The sequence below is a fragment of the Ixodes scapularis genome, unplaced genomic scaffold, assembly GCF_016920785.2.
Source record: "Ixodes scapularis isolate PalLabHiFi unplaced genomic scaffold, ASM1692078v2 PGA_scaffold1__304_contigs__length_218370807, whole genome shotgun sequence".
NCBI classification, from domain to species: Eukaryota; Metazoa; Arthropoda; class Arachnida; order Ixodida; family Ixodidae; genus Ixodes; species Ixodes scapularis.
Window position 1 is genome coordinate 41,950,496 of NW_024609846.1, and position 18,325 is coordinate 41,968,820.

The 18,325-nt window shown below is 47.1% G+C and overlaps 1 protein-coding gene across 1 annotated transcript; it reads right to left on the reverse strand.

Annotated features, from left to right (window-relative positions):
• Positions 1–290: 290 nt before the first annotated feature.
• Positions 291–14,159, reverse strand: LOC8053630 (glutathione S-transferase 1). The gene is made up of 5 exons (XM_029977073.2): positions 13,939–14,159; positions 10,079–10,137; positions 7,506–7,647; positions 4,942–5,112; positions 291–563 (listed from the first exon to the last, which is right to left on the reverse strand). Exons 1-5 carry the CDS (start codon positions 14,077–14,079, stop codon positions 426–428), a joined length of 651 nt encoding a protein of 216 aa, XP_029832933.2. The 5' UTR covers positions 14,080–14,159; the 3' UTR covers positions 291–425.
• Between the last annotated feature and the right edge of the window lie 4,166 nt (positions 14,160–18,325).

Genomic DNA, 18,325 nt, shown 5'->3' on the forward strand with positions numbered 1-18,325 from the left:
ACACATGTATGCCATCTCCTGACGAAGCCGAGCCTCTCGGCGAAACTGTCGTAATGCATGCAATAAACTCCTAGCATAGCAACTCCGCAAGTACGGATCTCTGACTAATATATATATATATATATATATATATATATATATATATATATATATATATATATATATATATAGTGTGTACATGATTATAACTTTGCTCGTCTTTTTATCTGCTCTGTACGTGTTTTTTTTTTCATAACAATGTACCATTTTTAGGGCCATAGCCGTTTGTGGAAGAATAAAAATAAGTATTATTAATATTTTGTATTTAGACTTTTATTATAAGTCAAGGCACTGAAGTAGATCCGGCGGTAGAGTAATTTATTTGGTGTTTAATTATGCGAAAGAAGAAGCGCGTCACGGGCCGTGCTTCGGGCGGCGCAGTCTGTTCACTTGAGCACTGGCCAGAGGTTGACCAGAGCGGAGATTCCGGGCCTGTTGATTTCCTCGTAGTAGGGCAGCTCCGCCTTCAGGCGCTCGTAGTAGGCGGCCACCTTGGGGAACTTGCCGCTGTCGAACACGGGAATCTGCGAATGCAAGGCACCAGCGGGATAAAAAAAAAAAAGAATGTTAATTGTTTAGACACATCGTGTATACGCTCCAAGAATGGTGCACATTGGAACTATCCAAAATGGTCGTTTAGTGGAGGCTGTAGAGGACGACTCTGTCAATCCACGTAGCAAAGCTCCCTTTGGTGTCTGCACGTATGCTAGGCTAAGAAATGTTATACTTCGTTTCACCTTAAAGGCTGGTTCACACAGCACCGTATTCTTACTTTGCTTATAAGTCACCTTAAACAGTCGTGTCTCGAACGTCGAATGCCAGGCTTTTTTGTTTGAAAATGATTTTAATAATAATAACAGATGAAAGAAACACCAAGCTATCTCCTTTAATTGGTAGCACCGCCTAATAGGAAAAACATGTCCAGGTGACTTGTACGCAAGCCTCTGTAACGCAACGTAAGGAAACTGGACCGTATGAACGAGTCCTTAGTCCAGACGCAGCCGACGCTATGAGCTAATCGGGCCAATCAAGCAGCGTCAAAAGCGCACAATCATGGTGTTCGTCATGTTTCTGTGTGCGTTCCAACTTCTATCATCGCTGAACCAATAACAGGAAGTGTCTAGTAACTTGCAGTTTTGACGCTTAGCTTGTAGCGTCGGCTGTGTTGGAGTTCATGTTAAAAAAAAAAAAAAAAAAGTAGAGACGCAACGTCTTTTTACAGCGGAGTTGTTAAGGGCTAGTTTCCCCAGGATCGTGTCCGGTACCGAACAAATGTCAACACCTGTGGCCGACACAACGCTCTGGTTGCCGCCGTCGCACATACATGGAGGCAACCTTTCCAGCCTCGGAAACCAGACAACTGGTTGCTGCCATCGCTAATAGATGGCGTCAACATTCGTTTGGAGGAAGAAGAGCGGGAACTAAACGAGCGGCGATGTGCGCAGCAGCACGAATGATTAGCAACCGCCGCGAGGCCGCTAACGCCTAAAGTTCTACTGCGTCGAACACTTCAAATTCCCTTGCGAAAGAAGAGCAGATCGCTCGTCTAGGAAAGCAACCGCCGAGAACAGAAGCTACAGCTCCGCTGTTCTTCCTTTTTCACCAGAGTGGAAAGGCTGAAAGTTTTTTTTTTCTAGTCATGTAAACAAAGAAAGGTAAACTGAAGTCGAACAACTAAAGACGATACGTAACCTCCCTACATTTTCTGCTAATATAGGCCGTTGCACATTTTCTTTGCCACGCGACCCAAGTGCTTAATCCGTCCAAACTGAAAAGGCATTCGCCTTGTTCCGAACGCGCGTCGGCTTGCGTGAAAAATAGTGCGAAACGTTTACATGGAAAAATGCGGAACGTAAAACGGTTGGTGCCACGTGCTTGGCTGGAGGCGCGATTGTTCGAAACACCCGAGACTTGGTTTAGTAGATCGTTTCTCTGCACTCTGAATGCGGTACAAGATGTTGCGCAGAAATTATTTGCGCGTGCAGGGCATGCGCAATGGCGCTGGACCACATAGTGCAAAGGGGTGTTGAGTATTGTTATCGGGATGCAAAAGCGATCTACTAAAGCCTTCTATTGCTGCGTATTGAATCGGGCATGGTTATCGGAGTGAAAAAACGATGTACAAAGGGTCCATTTTAACGGAGGTCCACCATCTATGACCCAGAAAACATTGGCGCAGAAACCCAACCAAAGTACGTTGAACACCTTTCAAACGCATTATAAAAAAAGATTTGGAAATCAATAGCGTTACTTAAAGGAAAAAAAAGAAAAAAGGAAATGGCAATACTTGCCCGCAACTATCGTTTCCTACCAGTCTCTATACGGGCAGTCCATTTTTGAGCATGGTGAATCCAGTCAACCAATTTAGTAATATCTAATTGCATTTGTTGTGCGTTGTTTGGTGCCTATTACCTGGGTACTAGCAAAATAAAGGGTCTAGTCAATGAAAGCAACACGCGAACTTAGAAAATAGAAACTCTCGCAAAACGTTTCACCGTATATAAGGTTTATATTTTCCGAGAAAAGACATGACTTCCAAATACCGGTCCTCTCAATCAAGTATTTAGTCCTTGAAAACATCGTCTATTTGAGCAGCTGACCTTAGCATTTAGCATTAAGTTAGGAATCCAGTATAGGCACTCGTCGGGAAACGCTTTTATTCGCAACAAACCCTTTTAAAACACCATTGGCAACACTAAAGGTCGACATTTCTTGAGTTCCGTCATCGATCATAGCCCACTGTGAACTTTTTTTATAATTGAGTTATTTAATAAAATAAATCTACTTTGCGGCTTGTTGTGCAAGCACTCATGAGATTTCCGAGGCGTATGAACTTCGGGATGTTATGTTATAACCAAAAATGGTCAACAAAAAGAAAACAAAATTAAAATTTGAAAGTAGGCATTTGGTTATTAGCCAGGAGACCTACAAGCCTAAAAGAAGTGTGAGTACCTACAGTGTGTGTCTTGTGTGCTCCCCCCTGCATTGTTGCAAACCGAAGAGGTGGATCCAGTTTATATCAGTTTTAGGCCGCAGCTGCCGCCAATAATGTCCGTACACCGTAAAAATGATTAGTCTGGGCATTTTCTATTAATACTTTAAACTAGCGACACTCGAAAGTGTCCGCCCGTAGGGAAGCTGCGACTGTAAGGGCGCCTTGCAGCAGCTGTGCATGGGCGCCGCCATAACTGACCATCAGCTTTTGCTTTCTCTTATTCCGTTTACTTCACTTCATTACCATAGCAGGCCAGGTCATTGCCTATTGCGATTTCATTGCGTCCTTCACCTCACCATTGGCTTTTGTGCAGGCACTTCAACACCATTTTTGGTTGCCCGGTATCTCGGCAAGGCAAGAGAAGGTCAGCAATAACGGCTGTAATCTGGCACATGTGTCAGGCGTCCAACTGGCGCAAGCCGCCTTCCAATTCAAAAGGGAAAGGTTATTTTTTTCGATTTTTTTTTTCAATACTACTAATCCCATTCGGGGTTGTAGTAGGGAGGTACAGTTTTAAATATTACAAGCAAAACAATATTATACCCACAATTTGCAGGTCAATATTCAACGCAAATATAGAAGACGAGAATGAAAAACATAATAACCAACTTCAATACACTAGATACATTGCACTTTTAAAAAGAGCATAAAATATTAGTTTATGATGAAATGTGGGCATCTAAGTAATCGAGAAAGAATTCAATAGAGAAGAATGAACAAGATATTTAGGCAGGTCGTTCCATTCGTTAATGGTTCGGGGAAAAAAAGAGAATTTAAAGCAGCTATTATGAGAGACGTCTTCTTCATAAAGATTGCCATTGTTGTACCGTGTTAATCGTTTGCTTGTGTGGATAAGATAATATTTTTTGTAGGTTAAAATGATCGTTGGCTAATTCGTATAAAAATTTAAGTCGAGCCATTTTCGTTTTTTTTTTTTTTTATAGAGAGGAGCGACCCCGTTGCCTACAAGGTTCAGAGGGAGAAACGTGCATACTATATTTATTGCAAATAAACCTCGCTGCTATTCTTTGAACTCTTTCTACCTTATTGATGCCGGAGACTCTGTGGGGGAACCAGACGACGTTGGCGTACTCGAGCGTAAGACGTATTAAAGTATTGCCCGCTAGTAATTTAGTGGCAGGAGATCCAAATTTTAAAACTCGCTTAAGGAAACTCAGTTTGTTTAAAGCTTTACCAGTTGTGGAGTCAATCCGTGGGTCCCAACGTAAATTTTGACTTATGCTGAGGCCGAGGTATTTGTACTCACAGACTTATTCCAAGGTTGTTTCCTGTCTGGTAAGAAAATGAGTATTATTGTCTTTTACTGGTCATGGTCATATACAGTTTTATTCGAATTTATTACCATCTCCCAATCATGACATCAATTTATGATGTGTTGAAGCGCATACTTTAGGTTTATCTGGTCTTTTTTTTTTTTTATTTGCGAGTAAAGTATGTAATCATCAGCAAAGAGGCGAAGCTTTACCTTCACACCTTTGACCAAGTCATTTATGGATATAAAGTACAAAAAAAGGTGCCAGTATTGATTCCTGCGGGACCCCCGATGAAACGTTGCCGCAGAATTATGAGTGCGCATTAAGTGCTACACACTGGTAGCCATCTGAAAGATAGTCTTCAATCGACTTGAGAATTTTTCCTGTTGCTAGTATAGATTCTAGCTTAAACAATATTTTCGGGTGAGATACCTGTCAAAGACTTTTGACAGATCGATTAATATGGCGTCAACCTACCTCCTATTGTCTATGACAGCGAAAAAATCGTAAAAGCTTTCAATAAGTTGCGTCACTGTTGAAATTTGACGTCTGAAACCATGCTGATATGGAGTATTCATTCATTTAAGCGTGCCGGGTGAGTGCCGAGCGCGTGCAATGCAGCGAGCCGCTCACCTCGGCGAGGAGGCTGAGGTGAGCCATCAGCGACAGGTCTGCCAGAGTGAGCTTGTCTCCCAGGGCGTAGTTGCCGTCGCCCACCAGGGTCTCGATCCCCTGAAGCACGTTCTCTTCGAGTGCCTTCACTTCCTCGTCGGTGGGCTTCGACTGAGTGAAGAAACGGGGCCTCTGCGAAGAAAACAAAACGGACCATTTTTTAAGACCAATTCTCCTCTAAACCAGACTACCCTATAGATTTTTTTTTCTATTATGCAAGGAGGAGTGCTCAACTCCAATGAAATCAACGGCACCTAGGGGCTATACTCCACTTCGCAGGCGTCTTGGGTGCAGACAAAGGCATGGGCAGGATCACGTGGCATTGGAAAGTACCTCCTGTGAACGCGTTCTTATGTAAACAAAAACCATTGTGTTGAGCTAGGCCCAGCACCTCTGCCCTTGTTTCAAGTGCAGTCACTTTTTAGGTGGACTGTAGAATGCTGTTGTAGTTTCGATCTCCAGCCTTTTGGAGCGAATCAGAACCCTTTTAGAGCTATCTTATTCCCCTTTCTCATCTAAAAGAAGGATATACCGATGAACAGACGGGTTCATTACAATGGCAAGGAGGGGGGCATTTGGAACTGAATAAAGTGGAAAAAACCGTTAGTATCAAACATGGTAAAGAAAGGAGTGAACAAAAACAGCACGAAGCCGTCTCGGAATGCGTTCTGCTTTTCTTTTTAATTTATTTTATGCAGCGCAGAACACAAGACTCGACCGTGGATCACGGGCCCAGAGCCCCTGGGAAAGGGAAAGTCAACCAGTAGAAACATCGTCTGTGGCCCCGGTTAGACAGTGTCTACTGGCGGAGACTCGCTTTCACAAAGAAAGCTGTCGCCGCGACTCCTGCCGTTAATTGTCTACGCGTCGCGTGTTTCCGCAAGGCGGCTCTGTCGCTTCACTGAAGAGGCGGGGGCAACGTTACTAAAACGCTCAGTTGGGAAACTCACCCTTGAAATCCGGACCGCGCGCGTCCGCCGCGACCAAACTGGATACGACAAAAGGGCCGCCCTTTAGCGACGAGCCAAAACTGGAAAGTTGGTTTATATAGCTACTGCGAAAGGACACTGAAAGATGGCTCCACCGGCCCTTGCGCGACTCGACCTGAACCAATATGCGCGGTAGTGCAGTTCCCGGAGTGGCCGCTGCGGGAAATATGGCGGCGTTGCGGTCGCCTTTAGATCGACTATTGAGTACGGATCGGAGGCACTTTTTCAAAGCAGGCTCTATGGCAGTTTCCCAACTGAGTTGTTCTAGTAACGTTGGGCGGGGGTGTTCGATGAGGCCGGAAAGGGGTGAAGTCGGTCCGAGAGAGATAAAGTGAATGCTAAATGCGCTTTTCCGCGAGATGAAACAAAAAAAAGAGAAGTAAAAAAAAAAAAGAAAAAAAGAAACGTCTGCCCTTAACGTTAGCACTTTGTTCCAAAGAAAAAAAATTTTTTTTTATTTCTTTTGTTTTGTTGCGGCTAATGTGGGGCCCAACCTCCGCACATGACCGCACACGCTGTAGTGTTCACAAAATATGGCCATTATTTTGCCAAAAAATATATATTTTTGCATTACTCCCTAGTTTTTGTGATTTTTTTATGTATTTAAGTTATCGCTACATTTACTTTAAAAATCTGTATCGGATTACAGTTAGAAGTTATCGCGATACTACACAACAATGCATCTCGCACCACCGAATTTCTTGGCAAGTATAAATAGGAATGACCGTAAGTACGGTACGACGACTTCACGTGCAAACCTTGTATAGGGAAGGCCGGAGTGTCGAAATTTCGACGTCACCTAATGAAGGCCCGCGCGGGTCAGATATTGGAAACGAGGGCCGTGTCATTGTCTTTCTGGAACTCGTGTTCCGACTAACTAAGCGCGAGTTAGAGACGAGCGTTGAGGCATCACTCGCGTCCACCACATGCCCCACGTTGGCCCTGAGTAAGTGGCGTAGAAAATACGCCACTACGGCATTCCACCAAGTACACGACGCTACCGCATCGTTGTTGACACGCACGTTCCTACTCGTTCTTGCCGAGAGAAACAAATGCAGTGGTGCCGAGTGCATGCTGTAGAGAGGGTACGTGTTCAGCAGCAAGGCTTAGAGCAATGGCCGCGGATGTGACGTCATGCAAGCACACGTGGACGACCAACAATGCGCATAAAGTACCACGATTAAACGGTCGGCTGATTCGACGAGTAGCGATGTCGGGTCACGATGTCAGGTGACGTGCCTGACGTCATGCGACGTGGTCACGTTACGTGACGTCACACAGTGTCCCATACGTTCCCCCTAATGTGCCTGCAAAAAAAAAAAAGAAAAAAAAGAAGCTTTATAAACGTTATGTTTTCTGGAAGTACCAGATTTTCTTAAAGCTGCCTAAAGTAGTTTCCCGGGGCTGGTGACCGGCAGGTCATACTGCGAGTAACAGCACGCGGGGCACGGCGAAGAACTCTTGCCCTGCAGCGACGTGTGACGCCATTGGGGCCTGCCCGCCGAGAGGGCCCCAAAGGATTGGGTCAACACTCACGAAGAAGGCCATGAAGGGCGGCTGGATGGTGCTGGTCATCGTGGCCAGCACCTGGTCGACGCGGGCGCGGCCCCGGGGGCACTTGGGGTACAGCTCAGAGTCCGGGGCGTACTTGTTCAGCAGGTAGTAGCAGATGGCGGTGCTGCACAGAGAGGGAACGACGCCGCAGTAAGCCACCGGGAAGGACAGGAAGGCCGAAAAGTCCGACGGGGAAAAACCCATCATTTAGCCGATCTATATCTTCGCCGGTTAACTGGGGGAAGAGGGTATGCAATATTGTGGAAAGTACAAGCTGGACATGTATATAGAGAAAGGCAAGTAAACCGAGAGTAATAGGCAAACGCACGGTTGTCAGATTCCTCTTACTGCCGGTTCTATAATTCTATCCACAAGCATGACACAACTTCCTTGGCTCCGGCCCCTCATTATACAATATATCGGTCCCGCTGGGGAACGTTTCACTCCCGCCAGTGACGATGCGTTATTCTTTCGGGTCAAGTGTATATGCAAGTTACGATAAATAGAAATAAAACAACATTAAGTGTCTTCGAATTAAGCGACATGCCGTATTTTTGCCTTATAACTCGCTCGCTCTTTTTCTTCCAAAACGAGTACCCAGTCGCAGCTCATTCGACCATAGAGTTATTATAACGACGAGTTTACTTCTGCGTGGTCCTGTGCATTCCTATGAAAAAAACGTGTGTGCATTTTGGTTGTTCGCCCGAATATAACACTGATCACTTTTGTTATTTGGGTAGGAGCGAATAGTACGTACCTCTATTAACATTGTAAGAGAGAGTAATTGCTGTATTTACAACTTTTTTCTTCATCAATTAACGACGTCAAACTTCGCTATATTTCAGGCCTGAACCTGTATTGCACAGAATTTGTGTGTAAACACGAGCGACGATTTTAAGCAAAATAGCATTCGAAAGGAATATAGAGTGTGCTCAAGATTATCGAGAATTCCTGTGACGCTTACATGTCGCAAATACGGAGTCCTGTCACATCTATGAAAGTGACCCCGTCGTGCATCTTTTACGAGCGGTTAGAGATATTCAAAGCGCAAAGAATACATACGTAGGCTATGAAAAGTGCATTTTTTTATTATATTTTCCACTCCGGGCAGCTTTAATCGGTCACCTGTTCTCTGGCTTCTCACTATTTTCAAAGATTTTGAGCGTACGGGTGATGTTTTGAACGGACAACAGGCATTTTCGAACATATGCACAAGCAGGGATAATACATTTTGCCATAGTTATTTATGGCAAATCGAACTATATTAACTTTACCTTCACTTTAGTTTGATCGTATTCATGCACAAAGAGTTACTGATCCAGAGCTACTCCGTAGTTTTTCGCCGTCTCTTGGTTTTCCACGTGTCCTTCGTTCCCTCGGTACGTAAATTCCCCTAAAGTTCGGAAAAGCATCGACGCCGTGTTCGCGCTAATGGTGCCAGACAGTGCACGTAAAACGCATGTACGAAGCGGTTTTAGCACAACCTTTAATGACATTAAATTAACAGAAAGACACTAGCTGACCAATATTTTAATTTACGCGATCGAAAAGAGTTCCAAACTATGTACTACGTTATAATCATTCCTAATGTTTTCTCTTATAATCAAGCGCCGAGAAAAAAAGGCACCGCTTTTCCCCTTAGAAATCCATCCCCAGAAACAAATTTTGGAGTGCTTGCCGTCTGCTTCAATTTCCAACCGAAAACTTGCGCCAGCTGAAACTCTAGCGTACATTATAACGACTCTTGTTTCGACTAAACACCGTTTCACCGTAAGCGAAAGCGGCGACCCAAGCGACCAGCCGATGGGTCAATCAAACAACGCTAAAAGCGTAACGTCACGGCCTTCGTCGTCATAATGCCCGTCTGTCACCGGATGAGGCAATCAAGCCCAGTGAATGCTCCGGGACCTCCCGCTTTTAGTGTCTGCGTTTGTGTGTGTTCTTAGCCTTTTGACTGCGCTCCCCGTTCGAGCCTCTCGTTCCGTTCTTCCCGATTAGAAACAGTCACTGAAAGCCTTTTTTGGAGGAGGGATCGTGGCAATTTCGAGGGAGGTGGAAGGAGAGGGTTCGCAGCATGCACAAGCACTCTGCCAGGATGTTTTGTGGCGCCACCGTCCATTGAAGCTGGGTCCCAGCGTCTGCTAAAACCTTATACTCACCGTCCATACATCATATACAAAAGACACGGCGACGGAGCTTGCTGTCAACATGACAAAATTGTGTACGGACAAGCGCCAAGCATGTTCATACATATATGTATGCTTCGAACACGTCCGTAGACAGCTTTTATTTTTTATACGACCAATGTGGCAGTCATGTAAGAAAAAGAAACAAGGCTCAGACAAAGCCTGTAGACATTTGTAACAGCAGTGAGACCGTAGCTTAAAAAAAAAAAAAAATACAGACTGTCCAGGGCTGGCGAGAAATTCGAGGCTGATTTGTCTGGCGAACGAGTCCACCCTCCACAGAAGGGCCAGAGAGTTACATCATATATAGTTAGGTTTTCTAGCGAGCGTGGAGCGGGGTGGGAAACAGCCACTACATAGAAGGCTTACCTTTCGTAAAGCACAAAGCCGTCGTCGTCAATTGTAGGCACCTTGTGGAACGGGTTCATCTGCGCAGACAGAAAACCAGTATTCATTCGGAAGTTTTCGGCATTTATTTCGTTACAAATCAAGCGTCGATTTCTGAAGTTCTAATTCGTGACCAAAGGCGAAAACCAAGTGCCGAAATTCGAGCATAAAAAAACTTTCACCGATCACTTTTGTTATTTCTTTTTTATTCAGCGACGAAGATATGATGGGATTAATCGCCTCATGCTGTCGCGAAGTAATATGGTGATGCAAACTTAAAGAAAGGCGTTACGCTTACACACCCCGTGTAGAAAATTGTATCTTTTCGGACAAAAAAAAAAAAACAACAACAACGACAAAGAACAAACAACTTCACTCTCAAAAAGTGACGAAAGATAGGAGCGAGACCTCTGAAGCACAACTTTTTGCGCTACGTCGCTGGAAAGAACCACGTCGATTTGCGGGAGCCGCACCTTGGTCCCGGTAGAAATCGAGAGGTCCCATCAATGAAAAAAGTATACGTGTATAAGAACACGCCGCACGAATTGCACGTCTCAAGTGGGCGGCGCGTAATCGCTTTTTGGAAAAGGTAGGGCCGTTGGGAAAGCAAGGGCCTCACGCGTGAGAACTCGAGGCCATGGAGACCAGCGCTACCTATATATACACACCTTTCTAGCGATCATCACCTAAGCGAAAAATGCCCAGTCACCGGCCTGAGGAGATCTGCCGGGCATCTAATATTTCGCAAAAGAGAGCGACCGCGCACGCTCAGAACGCGTCCCACAGCTGAGCAGACAACGATGGCAGCGCGCGTAAGGCGATTAGTGGAACGGTCTTGTGCGGAGAGCGAATCGCCTGCTTCTTGCGCAGGAGTTGCAGTGACGTCAGAACAACGCCGAGCTCTGATTGGCTCTGATTGAAAGGGTAGTAAGTAAACCTCAATGCTAGACGCCTTAAGGTATACCCACTATCTATTTTTATTTTGTTTTTCAATCGGCCAATTAGAGCTTGGTTTTCTGACATCATCGCAACCCGTGTGCATGAAGCAGACGAACTTGGCGTTCCGCGGAAGGCATGAAAGTTCGCCCGTTCCTTGCGCATCTCGTGCCTTTGTTTGCCACCTAATTGCGTCCACGTGCGATTGTTTTCCCTCGACCTGAATCAATGGCGGCGCGAGCTTGGTGCCCCTCTTTGGGCCCACGTGCCCCTCTTTGCCTTCCTATGCGCCAATTTTTAGAACACTTGCTTGCCGTACAAGAAAGGCCAGTGTGCTCCAATTTTGATGTCATCACGCTACAGTACCGATCCTTGGGCAGCGCAGCGTGCCTCCAATGTGTTGGGATAGTTGGTCGGTGGTTTTACCAGCTTTTAAGGCGTTCGTCAAGTATCCAAGACTGCCGCGGCTGAAAGATTTTTCCTGCTTCTGAAATAAGGAAAGGACGACTGAATCCATTTCGGCCGCAATGACCTCGTACTTGAGATGGCGAGTGCTCTGCAGGAAATCACGCGAAGGGCGGTTTGACCTCGACGAGGTGCGTGAGGGTTGCCGAGTCCGCACGAAGAGGGTAATCAAGAGTCGGCAATCCAACCAATCAAATTTTACGAATTGTATGCAATAATCAAATCAATAGTTTCGTTTACTTAATGCTACTTTAGAGGTCGTAGATGTAATGCGTCTACTTTGTTTCACCTCACGTATATAGAGCGCAATCGACGCTAGGAACAAAGGGGGGGGGGGGGGGGGGACCAAAATACTTTGTCACTGCGTTCGTCATTTTTCGTTGCATGTGGTATCATCGGCCATGCCAGCCAAGCACAGCAAAGGCAACGTGACTTGGCACTTGTAGTGTATGTTTTCTAGCCTTTCACATGTGCTGTCGCTGTTATGACGAAACGAAACAAAGTTTAAGTAGACCGATTATCCTGGGTACGTTGAGTAGCATTGCAAAAATTGCAAAGATAAAAAAAATAAACGTAGTTTGAGTGTTTAAGTTTGCAGGTCGTAAACACTAAGCAGAGAAGGAAGAGCTTCGAAAAGGAAACAGCCAAAGTGGCGCTGAAGTGGTTTTTGAGACCGTCCTTTCATGTCGGGAACTCAATTATCTAAGCGCTAATAGAACGGCTAAAATTACAGTAATGAATAGCCTTTCTCCTCTTACAAATGCGAGCCCACATCCTCAACGTGCCACTTTTTCAGAAGTATCGAAAAAGAGGCGTGGCGCACGCGCGATGTGTGGTCGCGTTTTTAGAAAAACAAAAACAAAAAACACCACATAATTGTTTCTTTTGTTCTGTTTTTAAGATGCACAGGGCGTTTCGGTCGCTTTATGGCCGCAAGAAACAAAAAGAAAAACGAATTACGTTTACAACTCACTCAAACGATTCTCAGCCTTTTTTTCTTTTTGCGCTGTTTTAATCTTTTAAGCATGTCGTACCAATTCGCCCAAGCTTCAACCTTAGCAATTTTTACAACTCCCTGTAAAACCGAATTAGAGCGCAGCTCTTGAGGAGGAGGAGGAGGGGAGGGTACGGAGGGGAGGGTACGCCCCTCATCCTCATTCCTACCCTCTCCTCCTTCCTTAGCATCTACTCCTCCCTTCAATCTCGCCTTCTCCCTCCTCCTCCCCCTCCCATCTCCCGCGCGGTGCATTATGGAAAACCTCCCATAATGCAACGCGCGCGTCACCGTGGTGCATTATGGGACGTTTCCCATAATGCACCGCGCGGCAAGGCTGACGCCGACGCCGCTCAAGCCGGAAACGGGCGCCTAAGAGCTGCTCTTCAAAAAACTTGAAACTACATTTTAACATCCCTTCGTAGCGTGAGCAAAAATGTAAGCTTACTCGGCTGTCGGAAAACGAAGGAGGTGTACACGGTGTGGGCACTATTGGTACGAACAGTCGATCGCAATTTTTTTTCTGCCTTTCTCGAAAAGCTGAACGTCTACGATAAAAGCAAAATTGCTAGTTCGACGGAAAGTTTTCACTGGGTGCACTAAGCTAAGCGGTAAACACCACTTCCTCCAACAGTCCTCGCCAGAAGCAGCACCCGTGTCATCTCGGCGAAAGGTTTACGTCGCAGTTGAACATGCCGTACTGGCCCAGCTTCACCTGGAATGATCCGAGCCTGTCAATAGCCTCATCTACCTTCGTGTAACCACACTCGGATGGTGTCAGCTCAGCGATTGGGCCCGGGCGTCGTTCCACGTATTAACTGTGCATCCGAATGCTACCACAGTGTATTCGTATCTAAGACTGCCTGTGGTCGGTGTCGCTCTAATGACGTCGAGGACTAGTGCCAAGGCTTTTATTTGTCTTCGCTTGGGTTTATCCAGGGTACCTAGTTTGGGCATTTACGTGTAGAGCCTCCAGATCTTTGAACAACATATCGCGCGAACGTCGACCAGCCGGTATATCGGCGTCTTATCGCGGCGTGAAAGGGCAGGTCAGCGAAACGATGCGCGTGTGGCAGAAGGCACACGCCTTGCCCCACGCCATTTCACACCGCGATAAGGCGCCGATCTACCGTCCGGTCGGCGTTCGCGCGGTTTTGTTAACAAATCTGGAGGCTGTACGTGTCAATGTCCAACCTAGCCCTCCGGGATTGTTAATTTGGAGGGGGCGTAACACACTTCTGGGAGGGGCATCGGGGGGGGGGGGGGGGGGGGGGGGTGTGTACCGTAGGTTTGGTATAGGTTTGTGTACATTGTATAATACATTTTTGGGGGGAGGTGGGGAGGGGGGTGTTACGTGTAAAAAACTGAAATGTTCCGTGTTGTTGACTGGCTTGTGTCCTGCCAATTGCGCCAGCACCACCGGCACCGTGTTCACTGGGCAACTCACCTTGAGGAACTCCGGAGTGCGGTTCTCGCCTTTGGCCAGGTTCACGTTTTTGACGTTCAGCTCGACGCCGATGTGCTTGGCCAGCATGCGCACGAGGCCGCAGGGCGGGCTGCCATAGAGGTTGTACAGGTCCACGGGCATCTTGGACTTCGAAGCGTACGTACGGTGCGGCGTGCGACGAGCGAACAACTGACGCGTCCGGCGGACGGACCGGCCCTTTCAGTGGCCAAGGCCATTCGCACGGGCGTCCCCTGGCGGACGTCCTGCGTCGATTAACGCCGCCGCCGCTGCGGCCGGAGTGCTTTGCTCCTCGGCCCGACGGAATGCGGCGCGCTCGTTGGACCGGCCATTGTTGTCTGACCTCCGCGGGCAGACGGGGGGCCAGACGGGCTTCGCACCGCCGCGGTCGTGCCACCACTCCAGGCTCGCCAATGGTCGCGGATAGAGAGCCTCGATCCGAGCGAGCAAGCAACTCGAACCTTGGGGAGCGTTTGTAACGTAATGGCGGACGCCTCCTGCGCCGACTGGTCGCCGACTCATCGCCGCTCGTATCGTGAAATGCGGCCGTAAACCGCGTGGATCCCGATCGAGGAGTTGGAAAGACTCTGAAATCTAGGCTCTCTGGTCGCGGATGATTGCACCGCCTGCCGTGCGTCTGGGCATTCTTCGCGCTTCCTTCTTTCTCCGGCGGGCTTCTTCAATCGGGCGCAGGTTTTATTGTGTCACCTTCCGCTCGGTGCTGCGCGAGGAAATAGCGTGCCCGAAGAAGGTTGGGGGCGGCGGCAGTCCCGTCTCGTTTTTCACGCACTTGTTTGAGTGAAGAGGCGCTCGGAATGAACCCTTTGCGTTCTTTGGAACGGGTATCAGAATCTTTCCTTTTTTTTACACGCACTGATGTTTCGCGAAAAGAGCTATTATAAGGTTCGTATCTGTTTTCTCTTTTTTTTCTCCCGCGTAGACAATCGTGCCCTTATGAAAACGCAAAGCAAGACAGATTATCGCTCGTCTCTATACTGGAATAACTGCAGCAAGATAGAGGCGGTGGCAATCAGTTCATCGAACGACGTTTCATCGACCAGATTGTGTCATCGACAAATAATTTCATTGACAGCTCAAACCAGCTTTTTTTTTTTTTTTCGGTGTTAAGCTGCATGAGACTCTTGTCGCGAAGCGGCGTTTACGAGTCGATCAGGTGGGTTAACATTTATGTAATGAGCCGCCGCAGACTGTCGCCGCCAAGCGGCGCGAAAGCAGAAAAAGTGGTACACGCCAGTGGTACACGCCTGACGAAATGTCCCTACAGCGTGCAATTCACGTAACGAATGTCGATGAAACGATCGTGTCGACGAAACGTGGGTCCATGAAACGTGTGTCAATCAAAAGTGGTCCACAAAACGTAATCCCACCAAACGAGTTTCGACGAAATGATAGGGACCGAGATCGAGGCTGCCAGACATCATGAACCCCGTCACCACTACTGAGCGGCGGACCCTGGCGTATGAATAAGTATTTTTTCTCTCTCTTTCGCAGAAAGAATTTTCGCAGAGCAAACAATGGCCATAATGATCTGCAAAACGCAATGTATTTTTTTTTTTATTTAAATTCGTTTACACGGAAGTCAGCGACATGGTCGCATGCGGCAGGGAAGGAACACCCGCTTCCTCGTCAACTTAGTTTCATGGTCCCGTCAACTTTTTTCTACCGGTTATCACAGTATCGTTACATCAGCACGTGGCTATACCGACTTAGTGATTTTAGCTCGGGCTAACCTGGCGATCGGCAGCACCGTGTCGAGTGAAGATGAGGAAAGACAAATTCAAAATAAGACCCGTGCGTGGCCGCGTAATTAATCGCGAACGTTCCACGGTTGTTGCCGCCCTTCTTCCCCGTAGAAATAACCGACTCGGAGCACGGGACAAGGTACTGCTTGTTGAGACACATACTACAGGGCTAGGATAAGCCGAGAGACAGCGCAGGGCGAGCTGGCGGGGATCTCCGATCTCGAGGCCGATGATAAGCAAATCTTCGGTCGTCACAAAATAGAACGGCGATCGGGACCATGTGATTTTCACTGCGCGTGATTGATTTACTCGGTGACGGCATACGCACAAAAACGATGAGCGCCGTTACGATTGATGCACTTTTGGGATGTTTGATTGGCTCCATCGGACCTATAGCGTCGACTTCGGTAGGACTTGGATTGAAACGGAGTATACACCAACACAGTGTTTAGAAAAAAGCCTGCTTTGCTCACACAAGGTTTGGCACTACGCTTGCGCAGAAACCAAATTCTGAAGGAGTGAAGCGTCTGCGCATGCGCAGTACCGACAGCAGCGCCACCGCAGCGGTGTGACGTCAGAGTGTTGGCAATGGCCCTTCGAAACGCGCAATGAAGCGTGCACCACCATATGCATGGGTCGTTGCAGAGCCTGCGAAAGCCGTCCGCTGAAACTTCCTACTGTCGTTTTGTTCAGGTTCTGCGGCGCCGCGAAGGTGTCCCATTTGCGAGCAGCTGGGCAAGCGCCCGTGACCGTCGAGAGCGTGTAGCGATCGAACTCGGAGATCCGCCCCCGCAGACGGTGTGTACGCACGGACGAGTCGAGTGCCGCGGCCAGATAAGGAAGGTCCCTGCGTGCACATCTGCCCGTTTCCACTTTGGCGCTGCCTCGGCGTGATCCGCGGGGAAAGCGTGGACAAGAGGGGGCGTCAACGACATGACCGTCCAGGTGAAAGACTCGAATAAAAAAAAGGGGGAAAAATACGGATAAGGTAATCGATTGTAACGCAGCTTACGCCCACCCAACTTGGCTTTCAGGTCGTTGAGTTTTTTGTCGACTGAATATAGCCACACGTCATTCTTCCTTAACTAAACTCTCGAACTGTCTTTTTAATGTGTGTGTGTGCGTGTGTGTGCGCGCGTGTGTGTGTTTGTTCGTGTGTGTGTCTGTGTGGGCGCGCGAGAGAGAGAGCGTGTGTGTGTGTGTGTGCTTGGGTAGAGCATGCATGTCACACAATAAACTTTCCCTAGGAAATGTTTTCTAGCGCAATATTTAAGCAACGAGCCTTATTTTTGATTATCGCAGCTGGTTTCCATTTCGGGACGACGTGCAGAATTAGAGACACGTTTCAGGATCACTTTCCACTTAAAATTAATTCTCACGACGTAAATATCGCGCTAATACTAGAAAGCTTACTTTTTAATAAACGTCTGCACTCCAAGCACTACAAAAAATTTTTTTGTCAACTCAGTGTTGCTGGATCGATTACGAAACATGTTTATGCTTCGGTTCAACGTGTCGGGATATCAAAACCTCTCCAAACTCATAAGTATGTCTCGCGATGTAATTATGGCACCAAAACCTTTTCTTTTTTTTTTTTTTCGCATGGGGAAAAAAAGGAAGGGGGGTGGGGGGGACACAGGCAACTTTTGTGGCATATGCGTTCCATTCAGGCGCATCACTAATCACTTGGATTGAACCCGTCCGAAATCGCTCTGTCCGCGCCATTCTCTGCAGCTATCACCGCACTGCCAGAGTTACTGCCATTCAAAACTGTATGCGGAGAGAAACCGAGAGAGAGAAGGAGATGGGAGCGCAGAGTTACGTCAGGACACGGAGCTCTGGTTGGAATGGCGGGTGAATAGACGCCAGGCCTCTCTCTTCACTGCCCAAACGCCGGATGCCGGAGTTCAGCGTTCTGAGTCGTTCGACGAGTGCAGTGGAGACAGAGGCAGATAGCTTTGCGAGAGCGCGTGGGAACGTCAGAACACCAGGGCTCGGTGTTCTGACGTTCCCGCGCGCTCTACGTTTCTCTTCTCCCTCATTTTCTGCCCGCATAGGTCCGCCGCTTCTGGTGCACCGCCGTAAAATCCTTAATTCGTTTTTTTTTTTTGTGTGTGAATTACGCAAAACACAATCTTTAGTCAGAAACTGATAAGTCCATCATCCGACGTTTCCTCTCTTATTGATTATAGTCGTTAGTTGGGCAATTTCAAGTTTAAAATGCCATTGTTTTAATGCACTTTTATACTCCAAACGTCGATTAAGTGGAACCAACTTCCCGCTTCGATCGCCTGCATTACTGCCATTATGGGTTTAATGGTGCTCTTACTAATACGCGCGCTGTCTAAGCGTTTTGTAAGCTTATTCCCCTCTTCGATGCAATAGCATATATCTATTAAAAAATAATTTCCCAACGTTCAAGAAACATTTTGAAACGCCTAGAATGCTGTACAGGAAGTCATTTGCCGTTAAAGGGTATGTACCTTAACAGTTGTTTTATAGAGTTTACAGGAAAACTTCTACATTCGCGGAACGAAGCATAATGATGCGTAGCATGCTGTCCGACAGAACCGAAAAAATATCCTGGTGCACGTTCTAATACAGAA